Source organism: Aspergillus costaricaensis (assembly GCF_003184835.1).
Source record: "Aspergillus costaricaensis CBS 115574 unplaced genomic scaffold BO79scaffold_42, whole genome shotgun sequence".
NCBI classification, from domain to species: domain Eukaryota; kingdom Fungi; phylum Ascomycota; class Eurotiomycetes; order Eurotiales; family Aspergillaceae; genus Aspergillus; species Aspergillus costaricensis.
In genome coordinates this window covers 71757-87184 of record NW_020291842.1, presented here as the reverse complement: position 1 = coordinate 87184, position 15428 = coordinate 71757, and the positions used below count along the sequence as shown (strand labels likewise).

At 46.9% G+C, this 15428-nt stretch overlaps 4 protein-coding genes across 4 annotated transcripts; 1 reads left to right on the top strand and 3 right to left on the bottom strand.

The window, feature by feature from the left end:
• The first annotated feature begins 45 nt into the window (after positions 1-45).
• On the top strand, positions 46-9041 carry atrA (protein kinase MEC1). The gene is made up of 26 exons (XM_025680141.1): positions 46-668; positions 720-1339; positions 1396-1697; positions 1752-2147; positions 2202-2354; positions 2413-2509; positions 2590-3069; positions 3124-3366; positions 3426-4655; positions 4724-5264; positions 5315-5795; positions 5855-6158; positions 6212-6309; positions 6373-6465; positions 6527-6688; positions 6787-6883; positions 6933-7127; positions 7182-7464; positions 7515-7712; positions 7782-7906; positions 7965-8047; positions 8109-8231; positions 8287-8374; positions 8434-8518; positions 8569-8687; positions 8736-9041. The coding sequence occupies exons 1-26, from the start codon at positions 83-85 to the stop codon at positions 8925-8927; spliced, it is 7374 nt and encodes a 2457-aa protein (XP_025535095.1). The 5' UTR covers positions 46-82; the 3' UTR covers positions 8928-9041.
• On the bottom strand, positions 8992-10433 carry BO79DRAFT_240571 (RNA-binding protein with serine-rich domain 1). Its single transcript, XM_025685042.1, has 3 exons — positions 9940-10433; positions 9771-9876; positions 8992-9717 (listed from the first exon to the last, which is right to left on the bottom strand). Exons 1-3 carry the CDS (start codon positions 10255-10257, stop codon positions 9215-9217), a joined length of 927 nt encoding a protein of 308 aa, XP_025535094.1. The 5' UTR covers positions 10258-10433; the 3' UTR covers positions 8992-9214.
• Positions 10434-10738: 305 nt separating this feature from the next.
• Positions 10739-13485, bottom strand: BO79DRAFT_203014 (putative AAA family ATPase). Its single transcript, XM_025681689.1, has 3 exons — positions 13272-13485; positions 11555-13183; positions 10739-11505 (listed from the first exon to the last, which is right to left on the bottom strand). The coding sequence occupies exons 2-3, from the start codon at positions 13079-13081 to the stop codon at positions 10777-10779; spliced, it is 2256 nt and encodes a 751-aa protein (XP_025535093.1). The 5' UTR covers positions 13082-13183; positions 13272-13485; the 3' UTR covers positions 10739-10776.
• Positions 13486-14333: 848 nt separating this feature from the next.
• Positions 14334-15306, bottom strand: srgA (Rab family GTPase srgA). The gene is made up of 3 exons (XM_025689456.1): positions 15136-15306; positions 14813-15080; positions 14334-14738 (listed from the first exon to the last, which is right to left on the bottom strand). Exons 1-3 carry the CDS (start codon positions 15163-15165, stop codon positions 14416-14418), a joined length of 621 nt encoding a protein of 206 aa, XP_025535092.1. The 5' UTR covers positions 15166-15306; the 3' UTR covers positions 14334-14415.
• Between the last annotated feature and the right edge of the window lie 122 nt (positions 15307-15428).

Sequence of the window (15428 nt, the reverse complement as noted above, 5' to 3'; positions counted from 1 at the left end):
AGATCTTAAGCCGGTCTGATTACCACTCTTCGCGCTCAACGAGGCCTGGGAGAAATCAGGACCATGTATAAAGGCATCGCCAATGGCAACTAATAAGCGCAAGGAGTCTCGTTTACCTATTCCTGGGGTTGCAGATTGGAATCCTGCAGAGCCAGTTTCCTCTACGCTCGCAGCCAACCTTGCACCACACCTTTCATCACAGGGTGATGGGACGCTTGGTCTAACTAAGGAGGCATTTTCGCAGCTCCGGCATGAGTTGCTTGTGGGGAAATATAGTCATCTTCAGCTTAATGATAGTATCACTGATGTTAAGAAACTGATTTGCATCGTGCTGAAAGCAGGTCTAGAGCCCTGTATCAGAGATGATAGGTCGGAATTGCAAGGTCAACTCCTGGACTGCTTGGACATCGTCCAAAATGCTGTTGACAAAGCCCCATTAGCGCTTTTGGAGGTGCCAGAGCCAGAAGTTCTGGGAAAGGATGCAGCAAGTCCCTTGTACTCGTGTCTAGTCGTCTGGCTAGTCCATCTATTCTCTACCTGGGACAGTGAGCCTGTCGAAGATAGAATCGGTGGCATCCTCGCAAGTATGTTCAACGCTTCACACAATCATACGAAGCTATGGTCTACGTTTGTTGGTATTACTGCCTTTGTTCGGGCCTGCACTACTGGTTTGTGAGATTCCTCGGGTAGATCAGAGAGTCCTATACTGATCCCTCCAGAACTCCTTGATGCTCTTGACGCCTCTCAGTCTCGAGCTCGGCTTGTGGCCGGCTCCCCTGTAGTATACCCGAAGCAGCCCTGTACTTTGGATCTTGACAGACTTGGCCTGCGCTGTGGATCTCTGAAGAAATTGATCAGACTTGAGAGCTGCGCTCAAACAGTCCGTCTATGCCTTGATATGCTCACATCTACAATCAATGCTCACGTTTCTTATAATATCCCCTCTAAACGACAGGATTTGGCATGGCTCTCTAATAGTTATCGGCGCTTGTGGAAGCTCGCTGTGCTTTGGCACTCCAAATCAGATACTGAGGACGTCGCAAACCAAGTGCCAACCTTTTCACAGTTCCTGAGGTTCATAAAAAGATATTGTGACCATGTTCCACATACATCAGCGAAACAGAGGCTAGCATACATTTTCCTCCAGACATTCGCAGAAACCTTTGCTCTAGAATTGCTAAGCCAGGCTTCTGTTCTCCAATTAAGCCTAAGCCATGCCATTGACAGCTTCACTAAGGCTTTCACATCCGAAAAAAATATAATGCAATCAATGGGGGCTACTGTGCTACCTATTAAGAGTAACCTCGCATTGTTCAGTTCATTCGATACTTGTCTTCAGGTATATCATCCCATATGGCCCTCACCATAGCTACCGTCTGGTTAACTCAAAGCTAGGCTGCGATCGAATGCTCCCTCGTACATTGTCCCATGACTTACAATTCCAACGCGAAAGGTGCAGAGGCAGCTTTCTGCGGGGGGCATTCAACGGAATTGGTAGCTATTCACGAATTCCCGGGTTCTGACCACTCTTCCATTAGTGGTGTTGGGGCTGTCCGGATGGCCAAACGTCGCTGTCTCCCGCGATTGGATGCCTACAGAGAAGGCCAAAATGGGGCACAGAGGCTTATAGCCAAGTCACTTGAACTACTTGGCTGTGATCGGAGTGGCACCCTGGGGGATCTGAGCTGTGCGGTTCTGTAAGTCGACATGTATTGTCCCCATGAATACAATTGTTGACTGACAACGGAAAGTACATCATACATTGGACTATCGGAGCCGGACAAACTAAGATTCTTATGTGTTCTGTGCAATATCCCCTGTGCATTGTCTGGAAACCTGGTAGATATGTTGAATGTCGATTCAAAGGACAGTTTCAACTGTAGAATCTGTGACTCCAAATGCCATGATATCGAACCAGAAAGCAATTCCAGCATTGTCAAGAGCGATGAACTATGTCAGATCTTGAATCACATCATTTCGAACCTTTCACGGACTGCAAACCTGAGAATAGCTGCGACAGTTGCGTTAAGAAGGACGTTGATGCATACTTCCGACCCAGCTCATATGCAGCTTGCATCTTCTGCTTTCGGCGAATTTTGCCTCAATTCTCTCAGGAGCTCTGTCAGAGAGCTACGTCTTACTACAGGGTATATTCTATTGAAAGATCTTGCGAAATCTTTGAAGTGCTGACCACTCTTCAGACATTCGATAACCTCGTTCGTTCGTAGAGATCTCGACCACGAAACCCGACGAGGTAATTTCATTGTCATTCTGGACTGGTTGCGGAGCCTCTCTGAGAAACAGGAGACGCCATTACATGAGACATGTATTCTTACTTTATGTCATCTGGCGCAGTGAGTTTGATCCTGCCAAGTGGTTGTGAGCATTCGCTAACATATCGTATATCTACAGGTTTTCTAACGACGAAGAGATGAATATCATACTTCTTCGTCTGGTAGAGTACCTTGGACATCCGAACCCGTTTATAGGGGCGGTGGCTTATACCGAAGTACGTATGGACCCTGATATTGTGATCATATACTGCCTTCCGCATGTGACTACATTAGGCCAACATCTAATAGAACTTAGCTCTCAGGGCTCGCACAACATCTTTCTGTCACTCCGGCCGCCTTGTTCAGGCCTTTTTGGAGGACCTTGTCAGTGACCGTTGTGAGAAATTTTCAGTCTCGCCCCTACATGGCAGAACAGCTCTGCGACCTCCTGGGTATGAAAGTGGATGACTTCCTCAGATTGACAGAGACCTATGTCCTTCCATATCTGGTACTTACCCGGAAGCGCGATGTGATCATCAGAGTTGGGGCAACGTACAAGGACGCGAAGACACCATTCGATATTTGCTCAGAGAAGAACAATCTTGCATCGATACTCGCTTTTTTGCTGAGCCAACCATCGCCGAATCCAGAAGAATCCGTCATGTCCGCTTTGTCGGAAGTTGATGCTGCCTTTAGGGGCCGTACTCTGGCTGAGCTTTTGAGGATTGAGCCGATACTGATTGCCTGTGACCTACTCAAAGGCCTTGGCGACTTGGGGGAGGACAAAGGCAAGAGGGTAAGTCATTGCCGATTCCACAGCGCGATCGACGTTGACATGAAGGAAATGTAGTTTCTCCGCGCACTTCATCTTTTAGCCGTCCTTGTTCCACGAAAGTCAGGTCACACACCAAGACGAGCGAACCTTATAGGATACTTCATTGAGGAGCATGTCCTTGGAATCATTACACAGTTCGCTCATGCTGTAAATGACTTCCAAATCAGACAACCTCTGATTGAGAAAAAAAGGAACATTGCAGCGATTGGAGAGATGATAAAGGTTGCTCGTGGCCATATCAGTAGCGCCTTACCTCAGGTTCGTACATAAGTCAGCTCATATAATGTGATTTTCAGTAGTAAGCTAAAGTGACATAGATATGCGCATGTTTACGAGCTGCTCTTGAAATTCAAGAGCTGTGTAATAATGCATTCATCGTCTGGAGAGTCCTGATCATTTCCCTGCAAGAAGAGGAAGTTGAGCCCCTTATCGATCAGACACTATCAATTGTGATCAGATACTGGGACATTTTCACTGAGGATACAAGGAAGCAAGCGTACGAACTCGTTGATTACATCATGCAGTCTCACCATGAGTTGGTATGCGATATCTTCAATACCATGCCCTCGCTAGCTTCAATTCCAATACTCGACAAGCATGAAGCCACGCTTAATAGCATGAAAGAGAAGATGGATGTACGAAGCCATTTCCTTGCATTCATTCGTCGTTGTCAAAGTGATACTGCAACGGTTGTTGAGCAATCCTTGCATGAGCTAGTTCCTTATCTCTCCCAGAATGAAGAGTTCATTCATAGATCTGTTCTCAGTGAGATTCCAGATCCAGTTGTTGCACAGCTAACACGGTCATTGCTCGATTGTTGTGTGAAATTTAACACTAGCTCGGATGTTATAACCAAGTTATCGGCTGAATGTCTAGGCTTGATCGGCTGTCTTGACCCTAACCGAGTGGACACGGTGAAAGAAAAGAAAGGGATTCTGGTTTTGTCTAACTTCGACAGCATGGAAGAGACCTTTGACTTCATACTTTTCTTCCTCCAAAACGTGTTAGTCGAGACGTTCCTATCAGCTTCAAATACTAGAGCTCAAGGATTTCTTGCATATGCGATGCAGAACCTACTCAGGTTCTGCGGTCTTGATTCAGCCGTGGCCAATCGATCGCGTGACTTCCGAGCCGATGAGAAATATCAACGCTGGCTAGAGCTACCTGAAACTGTTCGCAACATTCTAGCTCCTTTCCTTACCTCAAAGTATACAGTTACCATTGGGACCCTAAACACTAACTGCAGCTATCCCTTGTTCACAGCTGGATTGACACATGGCAACTGGCTACGGACCTTTGTGCAAGATCTATTGCAAGCCGGGAACGGTGACAATGCGAAATTAGTATTCAGTGTTTGCAGCCGCATTGTGAAAGGCCAAGACATCTCAATAGCATCTTTTTTGCTGCCATTCGCGGTCCTTAACCGTACGGTTTCTGGGAGCCCACAAGAGAAAGAAGATCTACGCTGTGAGCTAGTGAATGTCCTGTCACACCCATTACCAGACACACACGACTATGTGTATGAGAACATCATATTGTGCAGTCAGGTGAGTAGCGTATTTCCATTTTATTTGTGCAGATTTGTTTGATTGCTGTCTCACACTATTCGAAACAGAGCATTTTCGAGGTCCTCGACTACCTTTCAAGGTGGCTACAGGGCAAAAAGAAACAGATAAATGGTCTCAGGAACCCCAGCCATCCTTCAAACCGTAACCACAAGGGAACATCTCGCGATGCTTTGTTAGACACCTACCATTCGCAAGCCAAAGCTGTCGAGATACTTCTGAGTTCGATACCTCCAGAGGTCATCTCCAAGAGGGCTGTTGAGTGCAAATCATTCTCACGGGCTCTGTTCCATTGGGAGCAATACATCCGACAGTGGAAAAACCAGCATTCTAAGCAAGGAGGCGCCGCCGTCGAACCTCTCTACCAGCGATTACAAGATATCTATAGCCGGATCGACGAACCAGACGGTATCGAAGGAATTTCAAGCCATCTGCACGTGTTAAACATCGATCAGCAGGTACTTGAGCATCGAAAGGCAGGAAGGTGGGCTACCGCACAAAGCTGGTATGAATTGCAACTTGAGAAAGAACCAAATGATAGCGAAGCACAGTGGGGTCTACTCGCATGTCTCAAGGAATCTGGACAACAAGGTATTTCCCTAATCAATCCCCGTCCAGCCGGTCTACTGACACATTCTTAGATGCCATTCTCACGCGGTTCGAGATCTTGAAAGCAAATAATTCATCTAGAAAGTTTCTGCCTTTTGCAGTAGAAGCGACCTGGATCACAAGTAATTGGGGAAAGCTAAATGAGTATCTTCAGCAGCTCTCGCGGTTGGGTAGGGGGGAATTCAATATTGAGATTGGATTGGCCCTCAATGCTTTCCGGCAAGGCAAGTATACGGAATTTTGGGAACATATAGAGGCCTTACGACTCAGTGTGGCCAAGTCCCTAACAGCCAACTCCGTGGTTTCGTTGCAGTCATGCCATGATAGCATTCTCAAGCTACATACTCTACACGAGGTAGAGTCTATAGCTCGCGCTAAATTTGAGGATAGTGAGAGCAATGACTCGCGCACAAAGCTACCTGATATACTGGATCGACGTTTGGATATCCTTGGGGGCTACATCTCTGATAAGCAATATCTCTTAGGCCTCAGAAGGGCTACGATGGAGCTAACGTATGTCGCTTTTGCCCTCTTTGTGAACTTCTCTAGTCGAATGCTGATAGAGCCTTAAGGAACGAATTTACCGATTCCGACATAGCCGCTGCTTGGCTAACTAGTGCACGTCTGTCGCGCAAAGGCAACTTCACCAATCAAGCCTACCAGTCGATGCTACATGCGGCTCGTCTTAACGATCGATCTGCCACTATTGAGCACGCACGGCTCCTCTGGAAAGACGGTCATCATCGAAAAGCAATACAAACACTGGAAGGCGCAATTACTGCTAATGAGTTCTCGTCAGAAACAGCCACATCTCAAGAGCGTACCTCATCGCTAATTGCAAATAATGGTGAACATCAAAATATGCTCTTGGCTCGAGTATGTCACCGTCCACAGGCTACCGACACGATCTGACTGTAACAATTATATAGGCACATCTGCTCCTGGCCAAGTGGACAGACAGGGCAGGACAAACACAATCAGATGCTATCGTCCAGAGATACAGGGAAGCTATAAAGCTCCACCCTAGGTAAACTCTATGTCCCAGAAAGGTACGGCAGGTGTTTTGAAGTGGAAGCTAACTGGTTCTTAGGTGGGAGAAGGCTCATTACTACCTAGGCAAGCACTACAACAAAATCCTGGATTTGGAAAAAGCAAAACCTCTGGGAAAGGAAGCACAGATCTAGTCAGCATTCCTATCCCTGACCTGCAAAATGATCAATGGCTCATTTTTCTTTTTTCCCCAGCTTGAGTGGCGAGGCCTCAAAACTAGTTGTTGACAATTACCTCCGGTCATTGGCCCATGGCAACAAATACGTATTCCAGTCCTTGCCCAAAATCTTGACACTCTGGCTAGAACACGCTTCTACCGTCGACCAGCCGTTTGATCCAAAGAGAGGCGACAACGAGTAAGTAGTGAATATTTTCTTCGGGATCTAAACATTTCAACTCCCGTTACCTTCACCTCGATGCGCATGCTGACTGGAATAATCGGGACGACTTAAAGAGATTTCCAAAAGCACACTCTGAGTCAGCGAAAAAAGAGCCTCGATGATATGCATACACAACTCAAGAAATATGTGAACAGGATCCCGGCTGCTCTGGTTGGTAACAAAGTCGAGTACCATATGAAAGATTGCTAACTAGAAACAGCTCTTCACCATTCTCCCTCAAGTTGTTGCTAGGATATGTCACCCAAATACGACAGTATACGACTTATTGACCAAGATCGTAGCCAGGGCAGTTAACTCATTTCCCCAACAAGGGCTATGGACTGTCCTCGCAGTGGTTAAGTCCTCTTCCAAGGACCGGGCATCCAGAGGAATAAACTGCCTGCAGAAGATTACGGTAGGTCAAGAAAGAGAAGTCTGCATCAAATCAGTTCGAGCTAATCTTAAGCAGGAAGTCAACAAGAAACTGAAAAATCAGCCATCGTCAGATATGCGTGGCATGATAAATCAAGGACAGAAGTTCTCAGAGGAAATGCTAAGGTTGTGTATAGCTCGCATCGAAGACAAAGTCCTGAGAGTCAGTCTGCGTGATCTGAAGTTCAGTCATAAGGTGGCGCCTTGTAGGCTTGTGGTGCCGTTCCAAGCAATGTTAACGCCGACGCTACCAGCCAGCCATAAACCTGAATACCTGAAAGGTTTCAGGGCCTTCCCTAGGGATCCTACGACTATTGAAGGTAACGCTTCTTAATTTGACTTCTGCAAAAACCTCACTGACTGTTGATAGCCATACTGGACGATGTGCAGGTCTTGAATTCTCTCCAGAAACCACGAAGGATAGGGATCCGGGGCTCAGACGGAAAAGTATACAACATTCTGTGCAAACCCAAGGATGACCTGCGCAAAGATCAACGGCTCATGGAATTCAACAACATGATCAATCGGCTCTTCAAAAAGGATGTGGAATCGAGTAAACGACGGATGTGTAAGTACTCAAACGTCTATCATATCCTCTGTGTTCCATTATCCTCTGACCGAGTGATCGCTGTGGCAGATATCAAAACGTACGCTGTGACACCGCTGAACGAAGAATGCGGGCTAATCGAATGGGTTGATAACCTTCGTACTTTGAGGGACATTGTTATCAAGCTCTTGAGAGAGAGAGGCATCGCGCCAAACGTAAGTTTTTCAGCTTCATGATGATAGCCATACAGCTATTGAAGTGGTTCTACTATAGTATAATGAGATCAGACACGACCTGAACGAAGCATGCTCCGACAACTCAAAACTCCATCTTTTCACAACAAAAGTTTTGTCAAAGTAAGTTTTCCGATTGCACTTCCTCTTGAGTCGCTCCGTTCCAAGACTAATCTCGATGCAGGTTTCCTCCAGTTCTGTATGAATGGTTCATTGAAATGTTTCCTGAAGCAGGATCATGGTTTGCTGCCAGAATTCGCTATACTCGTTCCTGTGCTGTCATGTCCATGGTTGGGCATGTCCTAGGGTTCGTCAATCCACAGTCTGCTGATATATGTCCTTTTCAGCTCATTTCTCTGCAGGTTAGGTGATCGACATGGTGAAAATATACTGTTCGAGGAAGGCACGGGAGGTGTTCTACATGTCGACTTCAATTGCCTTTTCGACAAGGTTAGGCGCCCGAGACCCAAAACAAACCTGCCTTGCATCTTTTTGGCTGACATGGATAGGGATTGACATTCGATATACCTGAATTGGTTCCGTTTCGTTTGACCCAAAACATGGTTGATGCGTTCGGTGCCTATGGATACAATGGTTCGTTCTAATCGACCTCTGAAACGTCCATGTACTAATATCATTGATAGGTCCGTTCCGCAAGACATGTGAAATTAGTCTTGGTCTACTTCGCCACAACGAAGACGCACTCATGACCGTTCTGGAGACGTTCTTGCATGACCCTACCACGGACTTCATCGGGAAGAAGGTAAGCACCACCCAAGATGTATACGCTCACGTTGCTGATAAACAGAAGCGTCGTACACATGCCAATGCCCCAGAGACACCTGCCGGTGTTCTAGAGAATGTTCGCAACAAACTTCGTGGCCTTCTACCTGGGGAATCAGTCCCCCTTTCGGTAGACGGTCACGTAGACGAACTAATTGTACAAGCAACGGATGTAAAGAATCTAGCTGCTATGTATATTGGCTGGTGCGCCTTTTTCTAGAGGTGCTTCTCGACACTGGCCCTGGTCCTGGGTGATTTGTGATTGCTGGAGCTAGATTGCGGATGACTTGGGTTTCCTAAATTTCTCCCGTGCACAAGATAACTTTACATTATTAATTATAGGACAAGGCTTCAAATTGATTCGAGTGTAGAAGTCCACCAGCCTGCACCCCATCATCACTCTGCCAGTCCCATGTAGTTGAACGACGCCAAGAACGGTAGCTTCATTGTGACATCCTATAAAGACTATCAAATGACACCAAGACCATATCGTAAAACAATCCTGGGTTAATGATGGTCTCTTCTTAGGCTCGCGCTCCGTTCCCTATCGCTGCGACTGCTATAGCCATAGCTGCTGTAGCTCGGGCTACGGCGACGGCGACGTTGGGAGCTGTCCATACGCGAGTGTGTCCGCCTTGGCGGTGGTGAAGTTGAACGGGATTTTGAAGAAAGGGATCGAGAGCGGCGTGGCGACCTGGAGCGCGACAGAGAGCGAGGCCTATAGATGTCATGTCTTTCCATATGCCGAGAACGGCGATATTTCCTAGCCGGTGGCGGTGACCTTGGAGCGCGACTATCCGACGGGGGTCCGCGGCCATGTCCTGGGCGGCCAAAGCTTGCTCTGCTATGTTGAACTGGTGGTGGTGAGCGAGAAAAAGCTCTCCTAGGAAGGACAATCGACACATTCAACGTGGCACCATCTAGCTGAGCTTCATGCATATGCGCGATGGCTGCCTCTGCATCCGCAGGATCGTGGTAGAGTATGTATGCAGTGCCCCTGTTTGTCATGACTAGTAGAGCGTCAGCCTGGGCATGTAGGAAAGCATGGGTCTATAGGACTTACAAGCTTTATTCATGGGAAGATCAAGACTTTGTATGTCACCAAAACCACCAAATATCTCCCGAAGATGTGATTCGGTAACATTTTTGGTCAACTTTTCAATAACTATCTTTGATTTCCGTTAGTTCCAGCATAAAACCTACAGACTGGGATGGATGCAAGCGCAACCGACCTTTGAGCTTCTTGAAGCATCGGCAGAGGGACTCGGGGTCCGACTGAAGTCTTTCTTTCTGTAACGTCTGGGAGCTGAGCTTCGGCTTCGGCTTCGACTACGGGATAGCGCTCTGTTGTGCGACGGTGACCGCGACCAGCTTCTGGAACGGTGACCATTGCGGCGAACAGCACCACGCTCCACAGAACGCCTCCGGGGTGTGGTGTTGAATCTCGATTCTGAGCGAGGGGACAAAGAACGCTGCAAGGATGGGGCCCGATCAAATTCCGAGGATGGCAAACGGCCACGAGAGCGGCCCCGAGTGTATTCTTCTGGCATCCTACAGGATCCACTTGGTGGAGGGAGCTTTCTAGGAAACCACCAAGGGCAAGCTGAACAGATTGTAGCAAGAAATAAGTCTGGGTAAGCGAGATATCAAGGGAGCGAGACGCATCGAAGGTCTGGTTGGTATGGAGTGGGGTTACCCAAGACGGATCAAAAGTTGCAGAGTAATTGGCACCTTGTTGTGTCATGTATGAAGGTCAGAGCCAGGTAGGTTTGCTATCCGCACGATAGGCGGGTCCCATGTTTGTTATCCTAATCCCCTGCACATCAAGAACCAATGCTAAAATATCATTCATTTTCTTTCTTTCCCGTTTTCTTTTTTCTCTTTCTCTTTCTCTTTCTTCTACTTTCTCGGTCTTGGTTTCTTTCCTTTTCGTCTAAGAATAAGAGAACCCACATGTTGAACAAGGTACCCAGTCAATTGACAGCAGCTCCATGCTTGAAGATTGGTTTATTACTTCCAAGTCGGAATGATCGCATCGTTATATAGTTTCTATATAGAGACAATTGTGCTCATATGTCAACAGAGTCACCCCACTGTTCGTACGCTTCAACAACATCAGCCGTTATTTGTCTCTTCACCTGCTTAAGCGCATACTCGAAATGCTCCCATCGGATATCTTGCGCTTCGCCGGTCTCCTCTTCTGCATCCAACGCAGCATCACCGGCTGTCTCACATATGCTCACGATCTCAGCCCCTGAATACCCGTCAGTTTTCATGGCCAACACGTTCACCTCAACTTCCGGGTTAATGACGGATTTGCGGAACCATATGTCCAAAATCTCCTTCCGCGCTTCGTAGTCGGGAGGTCCTATGTAAAGTATATTGTCCAATCGACCGGGGCGCATCAACGCCGGGTCTATCACTTCAGGTTTGTTTGTGGCGGCGATGACTAGGACACTTTTAAGCTCCTCGATGCCATCCATTTCATTGAGAAGAGTTGTAAGAACATTAACCCCGCCTTGTGATGAAGTGCCACGTTTCGAGGCGATAGCGTCTATCTCATCAAAGAATATGATGCTGGGCCTTGCAGAACGAGCTTTTCGAAAAATTTCTCTTAATGCTCGTTCAGATTCTCCGACGTACATGCTTAGGATCTCGGCTCCCTTGACTGCCAGGAAGTTCAGCCCTGCCTCCGTGGCTAATGCTTTAACCGTCAACGTCTTAGAGCATCCAGGTGGCCCGTAAAGAAGTACACCTTTCTTGCTGGTCAAATTAAGCCTCCTCATTCGCTCGGGATGCTTGGCCTTGTCAGAACTGCAACAACACAATTTAAAGGTGTGCGCTTACCTTCAATGGACGCTCCACTGCTTTCTGCAAACGTCTCTTAATTTCGTGTTGCCCACCAATGTCCGACCACCTGACCTTGGGCGTCTCCAAGAACACTTCCCGCATAGCAGTAGGTCGAGTTTCCTGTAGGGCTGATAGGACATCAACGTCCTTGATATGTATAGCTGTTCCTGTTTCAGGAGTGGCCGGACCTTCAACAGCATTATCGGCAGGTATGCGTTTGTCACCAAAATTAAACTCAGGATCCAACATCTGTCTTTGTCGTGCCTTGCGACTAATCAACTGAAGCAAAGCGAAGAGATCGGCACCCACGTAACCATGGGTTTTCTCCGCTATCAAGTCTATGAGGGTATCGCTCAATGCCGGGGATGGGGTTCCACATATAGCACGCAATATTTTGGCTCGATCCTGTGCTGTCGGAATATGCAGTTCAATCTCAGTTGCTAGTCGATGCGGTGTCCTCAGGGCATCATCGACATCATTGGGATGACGAGTTGCAGCCACAATCAAAACGAATGCATTCTTTGTAGCGTCAATGCATTCGCATAGAACCGATGCCAACGACTGGCTATCGAGCGATGTCCGTCTAGGCGCAATGAACTCCACCTGGTCAATCAGGATTGCACTGGGTTGAGAACGCATTGCTTCTTGGAATATATTGCGCATCTTGGATTCGGCATCCCCGATATTGCGGCCAAAGGCTGAGGACCCAATATGGAATGTTTGCCTCCACCCTGCTGCTTTAATCTGTTCCAGAAGCGCCGTCTTACCTGTTCCCTTCGGACCATAAAGAAGAATGCCTCGACTGTGTTCATAGAATGAAGGCATTACTAGATTGACTAGACCAGGGTTAAAGTCAGCAAGACTTTCATTGATACTCTCGATTTGCCGGTCCATCCCTCCCAGCCCAGTCGGCCGCACTTGGATATTGGAAGTTCCGCGCTCTAGAGGTTTCTTAAGATCTTCGCCCATTATGATCTCGCTGGTTTCGGCGAACCTGAAGAGAGTACAGGTAGTACTTCCATTTTCACCTGAGATATCTGCCACTCTGAAGCTCCGGCGTTGGCCCCTAAGCTCTACCTCAAATACTAGGCCAACAGTAATGCCATCGCATTTCAGAAGAGGAAACTCCAGGGACCATGACCAGTGGATTATGTCAGAGGGTGGAATCGCGCCGTATCTTGCAATCCTATCACTATCTGAACACTCTATAACGGAGACTTTGTCGATCTTATTCAGGGGCCCATCGACCTTGCATATTGTAATCTTCTCCCCAATTTTGAATCCATAACATTCCTGAAGAGTTCTTGAGGTCTGTACAACCGTATTCTGAATGTTCTCGGTCGCGTTCCAAGCTATTGCCGTTCTCGATGGACCGTCGGCGAGACTAATGTTGCACACATCTCCAGCTCTGAGCTTCAGAAAAGCCAGGGACGACGAGGAGAGATAAACGCGAAAGGCATCTCTATGATCAGTTCTTGTTTGTTTGGACAGCGGTCGAACTGTGAAGGCTCGAGTCTCGGACATTTTTTTTTTAGCGGTAGCTGAAGGCCCCTCCAAAAGTAACGCCTAGTGTCCCGCGTTCCCACTACTGCAGCTGAGTACACCTGCTCTCTACAGTATCATGACCTGCATAATGATTTTTTTTGTAAGCAAATCCTAGGCACCGGAAACGATAAATTTGACTTGTTGGAACATTGTGACGGCCTTGACTTACAGATAGGTGATCCGAGAAAGGCGTAAGTAAACTGGCTGCTGAGCGCGTATACTGAATTGAGAAAAGCGGGATCGAAAAGAAGGATTAAAAGTCCGATAAAGGGAAAACCAACACAAGCATTTGGAAGGCTCTTTCAGGAAATCTCCCTCTTTTCTATTGCTGCTATCCTTGACTGATTCATACGATGTAGAAAGACAAAGGATGGAGAAAACAGGGTTCCGAACAAAATCTGTACTCCGTAAAGTGTTCGTTCACAAATAATGGGCCATCTCAAATGGATATCCACACAGCCCCACTTTGAGAGGAGCAGAAGATACAATATTAACATCATGGTCTACTATACCGGCCGCAAATGTTTCTGAGTACTCGATAGTAACTTCTTTCCGGCACAATGAGAGAATGACAATGCCAGTGCTAGTGTCAGTGCTATATTAAGTTACTGAATGAGATGTGTTCAAACCGTACAGAGAAGACTAACTCTCACAGAAGTGCACATTACCGACGAACTTCATGCATTCTTCCTTCTACCTATCCAAGTAGCTTATACACCATCATCTTTGGTTAGTTTAGACCATGATCCTCCAGGAACATCTTTTTTCTGGCCCGCGTTTTTTATCAAAGCTCCTAGTGTGGTGATGCTCAATACCTCGGTGCTATCCCTATTCGACGATCTTCAATTTATAGTACGACCACCATCATGATTGTCTCCGGCTGCAGTCAACTTTTGCCAAGACCATTCAGATACGGACATGCCCCAAGTTTCCTCATGTTTATTAGGAGATGCTGGCGGGTGATGTATACCGCACTTGCAAAAGACTGTTTATGCTATACCTAATTTCACTTGCACAGTAATGAATACAACAGAGAAACGCCACCTGGGAAAATTCGATCGCAGTAAATGGATGACGACCCAAGACAGAACAGAGAGAAGAATGAAGGCATTCACAAAAACCATAAGCCCCTGCCTTCACTATCAACATACATGGGTTAGGAGCAGAATCGGCCAATTAGCTTCCCAGCATCTATTCGAACCGTGAACATAATGGTGTATTGAAGCCATGGCACACAAACCTGTAACACGCAAAGACATAGAGTCATAATGGAAAAAGATAACCCGAAGACCAAACGAGAGTGTACTAACAAATCAACAGCATTTCCCACCCGCGTTGCCGTTCAACCCAGAACCTTGCTGGTCTATGCTCACGCCCTGGGAGCCGACCTGTTCGGACTTCGACGTATCCATTCCTTTCTTGATATCGGATGCGAGATCATAAAATGCTTTCTCGATGTTGATGTTGTTCTTAGCTGATACTTCAAGGAATGGTATTCCCAGCTCATTGGCCAATTGCTGCCCTTGCTCAGTTGACACAGCTCTCTTCTCTTCCCAATCACATTTGTTGCCAATAAGGATCTTGTGAACGCCTTCGCTCGCATGTTGCTCAACATTTGAGAACCAAGTGCGAATGTCTAAGTAAGGCGATTGGGCATTAGCATCAAATTATCTCATGATCCACCTCGGGTTTAAGGAAAGCGTTTCTCACTTTGAAATGATCTTTCGTCGGTAACATCGTATACAAGAAGTATGCCCATAGCTCCTCTGTAGTATGCGGTAGTGATAGTTCTAAATCGCTCTTGCCCAGCTGTGTCCCATATCTGGAGCTTTACGCGTTTACCGTCCAACTCGATGGTACGTATCTTGAAGTCGATTCCGATGGTAGTAATGAACGACGGAGTGAACGAGTCTTCACTGAATCGCAATAGACAGCATGACTTTCCGACCCCAGAGTCACCAATCAGCAGTAACTTGATCTACAGAGACCGATATTTAGCTTATTGATTTCTTGGGGCATTAATCAATACTCACCAGGAAGTCGTAGTTCCTTGTACCAGCCATCTTGTTGTTGCAGACTTGAGGTATACAGAGAGCGAGGGATAAAAGCCGTGATAGTGAGTTTATGTTCTGCGTTGTGCTAATCCCTACTCGATATTCGTCTTAGTTGGGTTTGACGTTATTCTCCCCTCTCCTCTGTTGGTCTTGCGTGCCCCCTCTCTTTTCTCCTATCCCTTCCGATTCCGCTTATGGTTTCTCGACAAGTTTGTGTTTGGCTGGAATCAAGATTTCACTTCACTTAATTTGTCTGCTTGTCTCCGTCAATA

What these genes read in the sequence shown, in the direction of transcription:
- atrA (XM_025680141.1), top strand. Translation starts at nt 83, where the DNA reads ATGGCAACTAATAAGCGCAAGGAGTCTCGTTTACCTATTCCTGGGGTT. An exon ending in GGGCGGTGGCTTATACCGAA is followed by an intron (nt 2,510 to 2,589) that starts GTACGTATGGAC and finishes AATAGAACTTAG; the next exon opens with CTCTCAGGGCTCGCACAACA. An exon ending in GCTATAAAGCTCCACCCTAG is followed by an intron (nt 6,310 to 6,372) that starts GTAAACTCTATG and finishes ACTGGTTCTTAG; the next exon opens with GTGGGAGAAGGCTCATTACT.
- srgA (XM_025689456.1), bottom strand. Translation starts at nt 15,165, where the DNA reads ATGGCTGGTACAAGGAACTACGACTTCCTG. An exon ending in CAAGGAACTACGACTTCCTG is followed by an intron (nt 15,081 to 15,135) that starts GTGAGTATTGAT and finishes CGGTCTCTGTAG; the next exon opens with ATCAAGTTACTGCTGATTGG. An exon ending in CGACGAAAGATCATTTCAAA is followed by an intron (nt 14,739 to 14,812) that starts GTGAGAAACGCT and finishes CGCCTTACTTAG; the next exon opens with ACATTCGCACTTGGTTCTCA.
- BO79DRAFT_203014 (XM_025681689.1), bottom strand. Translation starts at nt 13,081, where the DNA reads ATGTCCGAGACTCGAGCCTTCACAGTTCGACCGCTGTCCAAACAAACA. An exon ending in CAGTGGAGCGTCCATTGAAG is followed by an intron (nt 11,506 to 11,554) that starts GTAAGCGCACAC and finishes GACAAGGCCAAG; the next exon opens with CATCCCGAGCGAATGAGGAG.
- BO79DRAFT_240571 (XM_025685042.1), bottom strand. Translation starts at nt 10,257, where the DNA reads ATGCCAGAAGAATACACTCGGGGCCGCTCTCGTGGCCGTTTGCCATCC. An exon ending in ATGCTTCAAGAAGCTCAAAG is followed by an intron (nt 9,877 to 9,939) that starts GTCGGTTGCGCT and finishes CGGAAATCAAAG; the next exon opens with ATAGTTATTGAAAAGTTGAC. An exon ending in TCTTCCCATGAATAAAGCTT is followed by an intron (nt 9,718 to 9,770) that starts GTAAGTCCTATA and finishes ACGCTCTACTAG; the next exon opens with TCATGACAAACAGGGGCACT.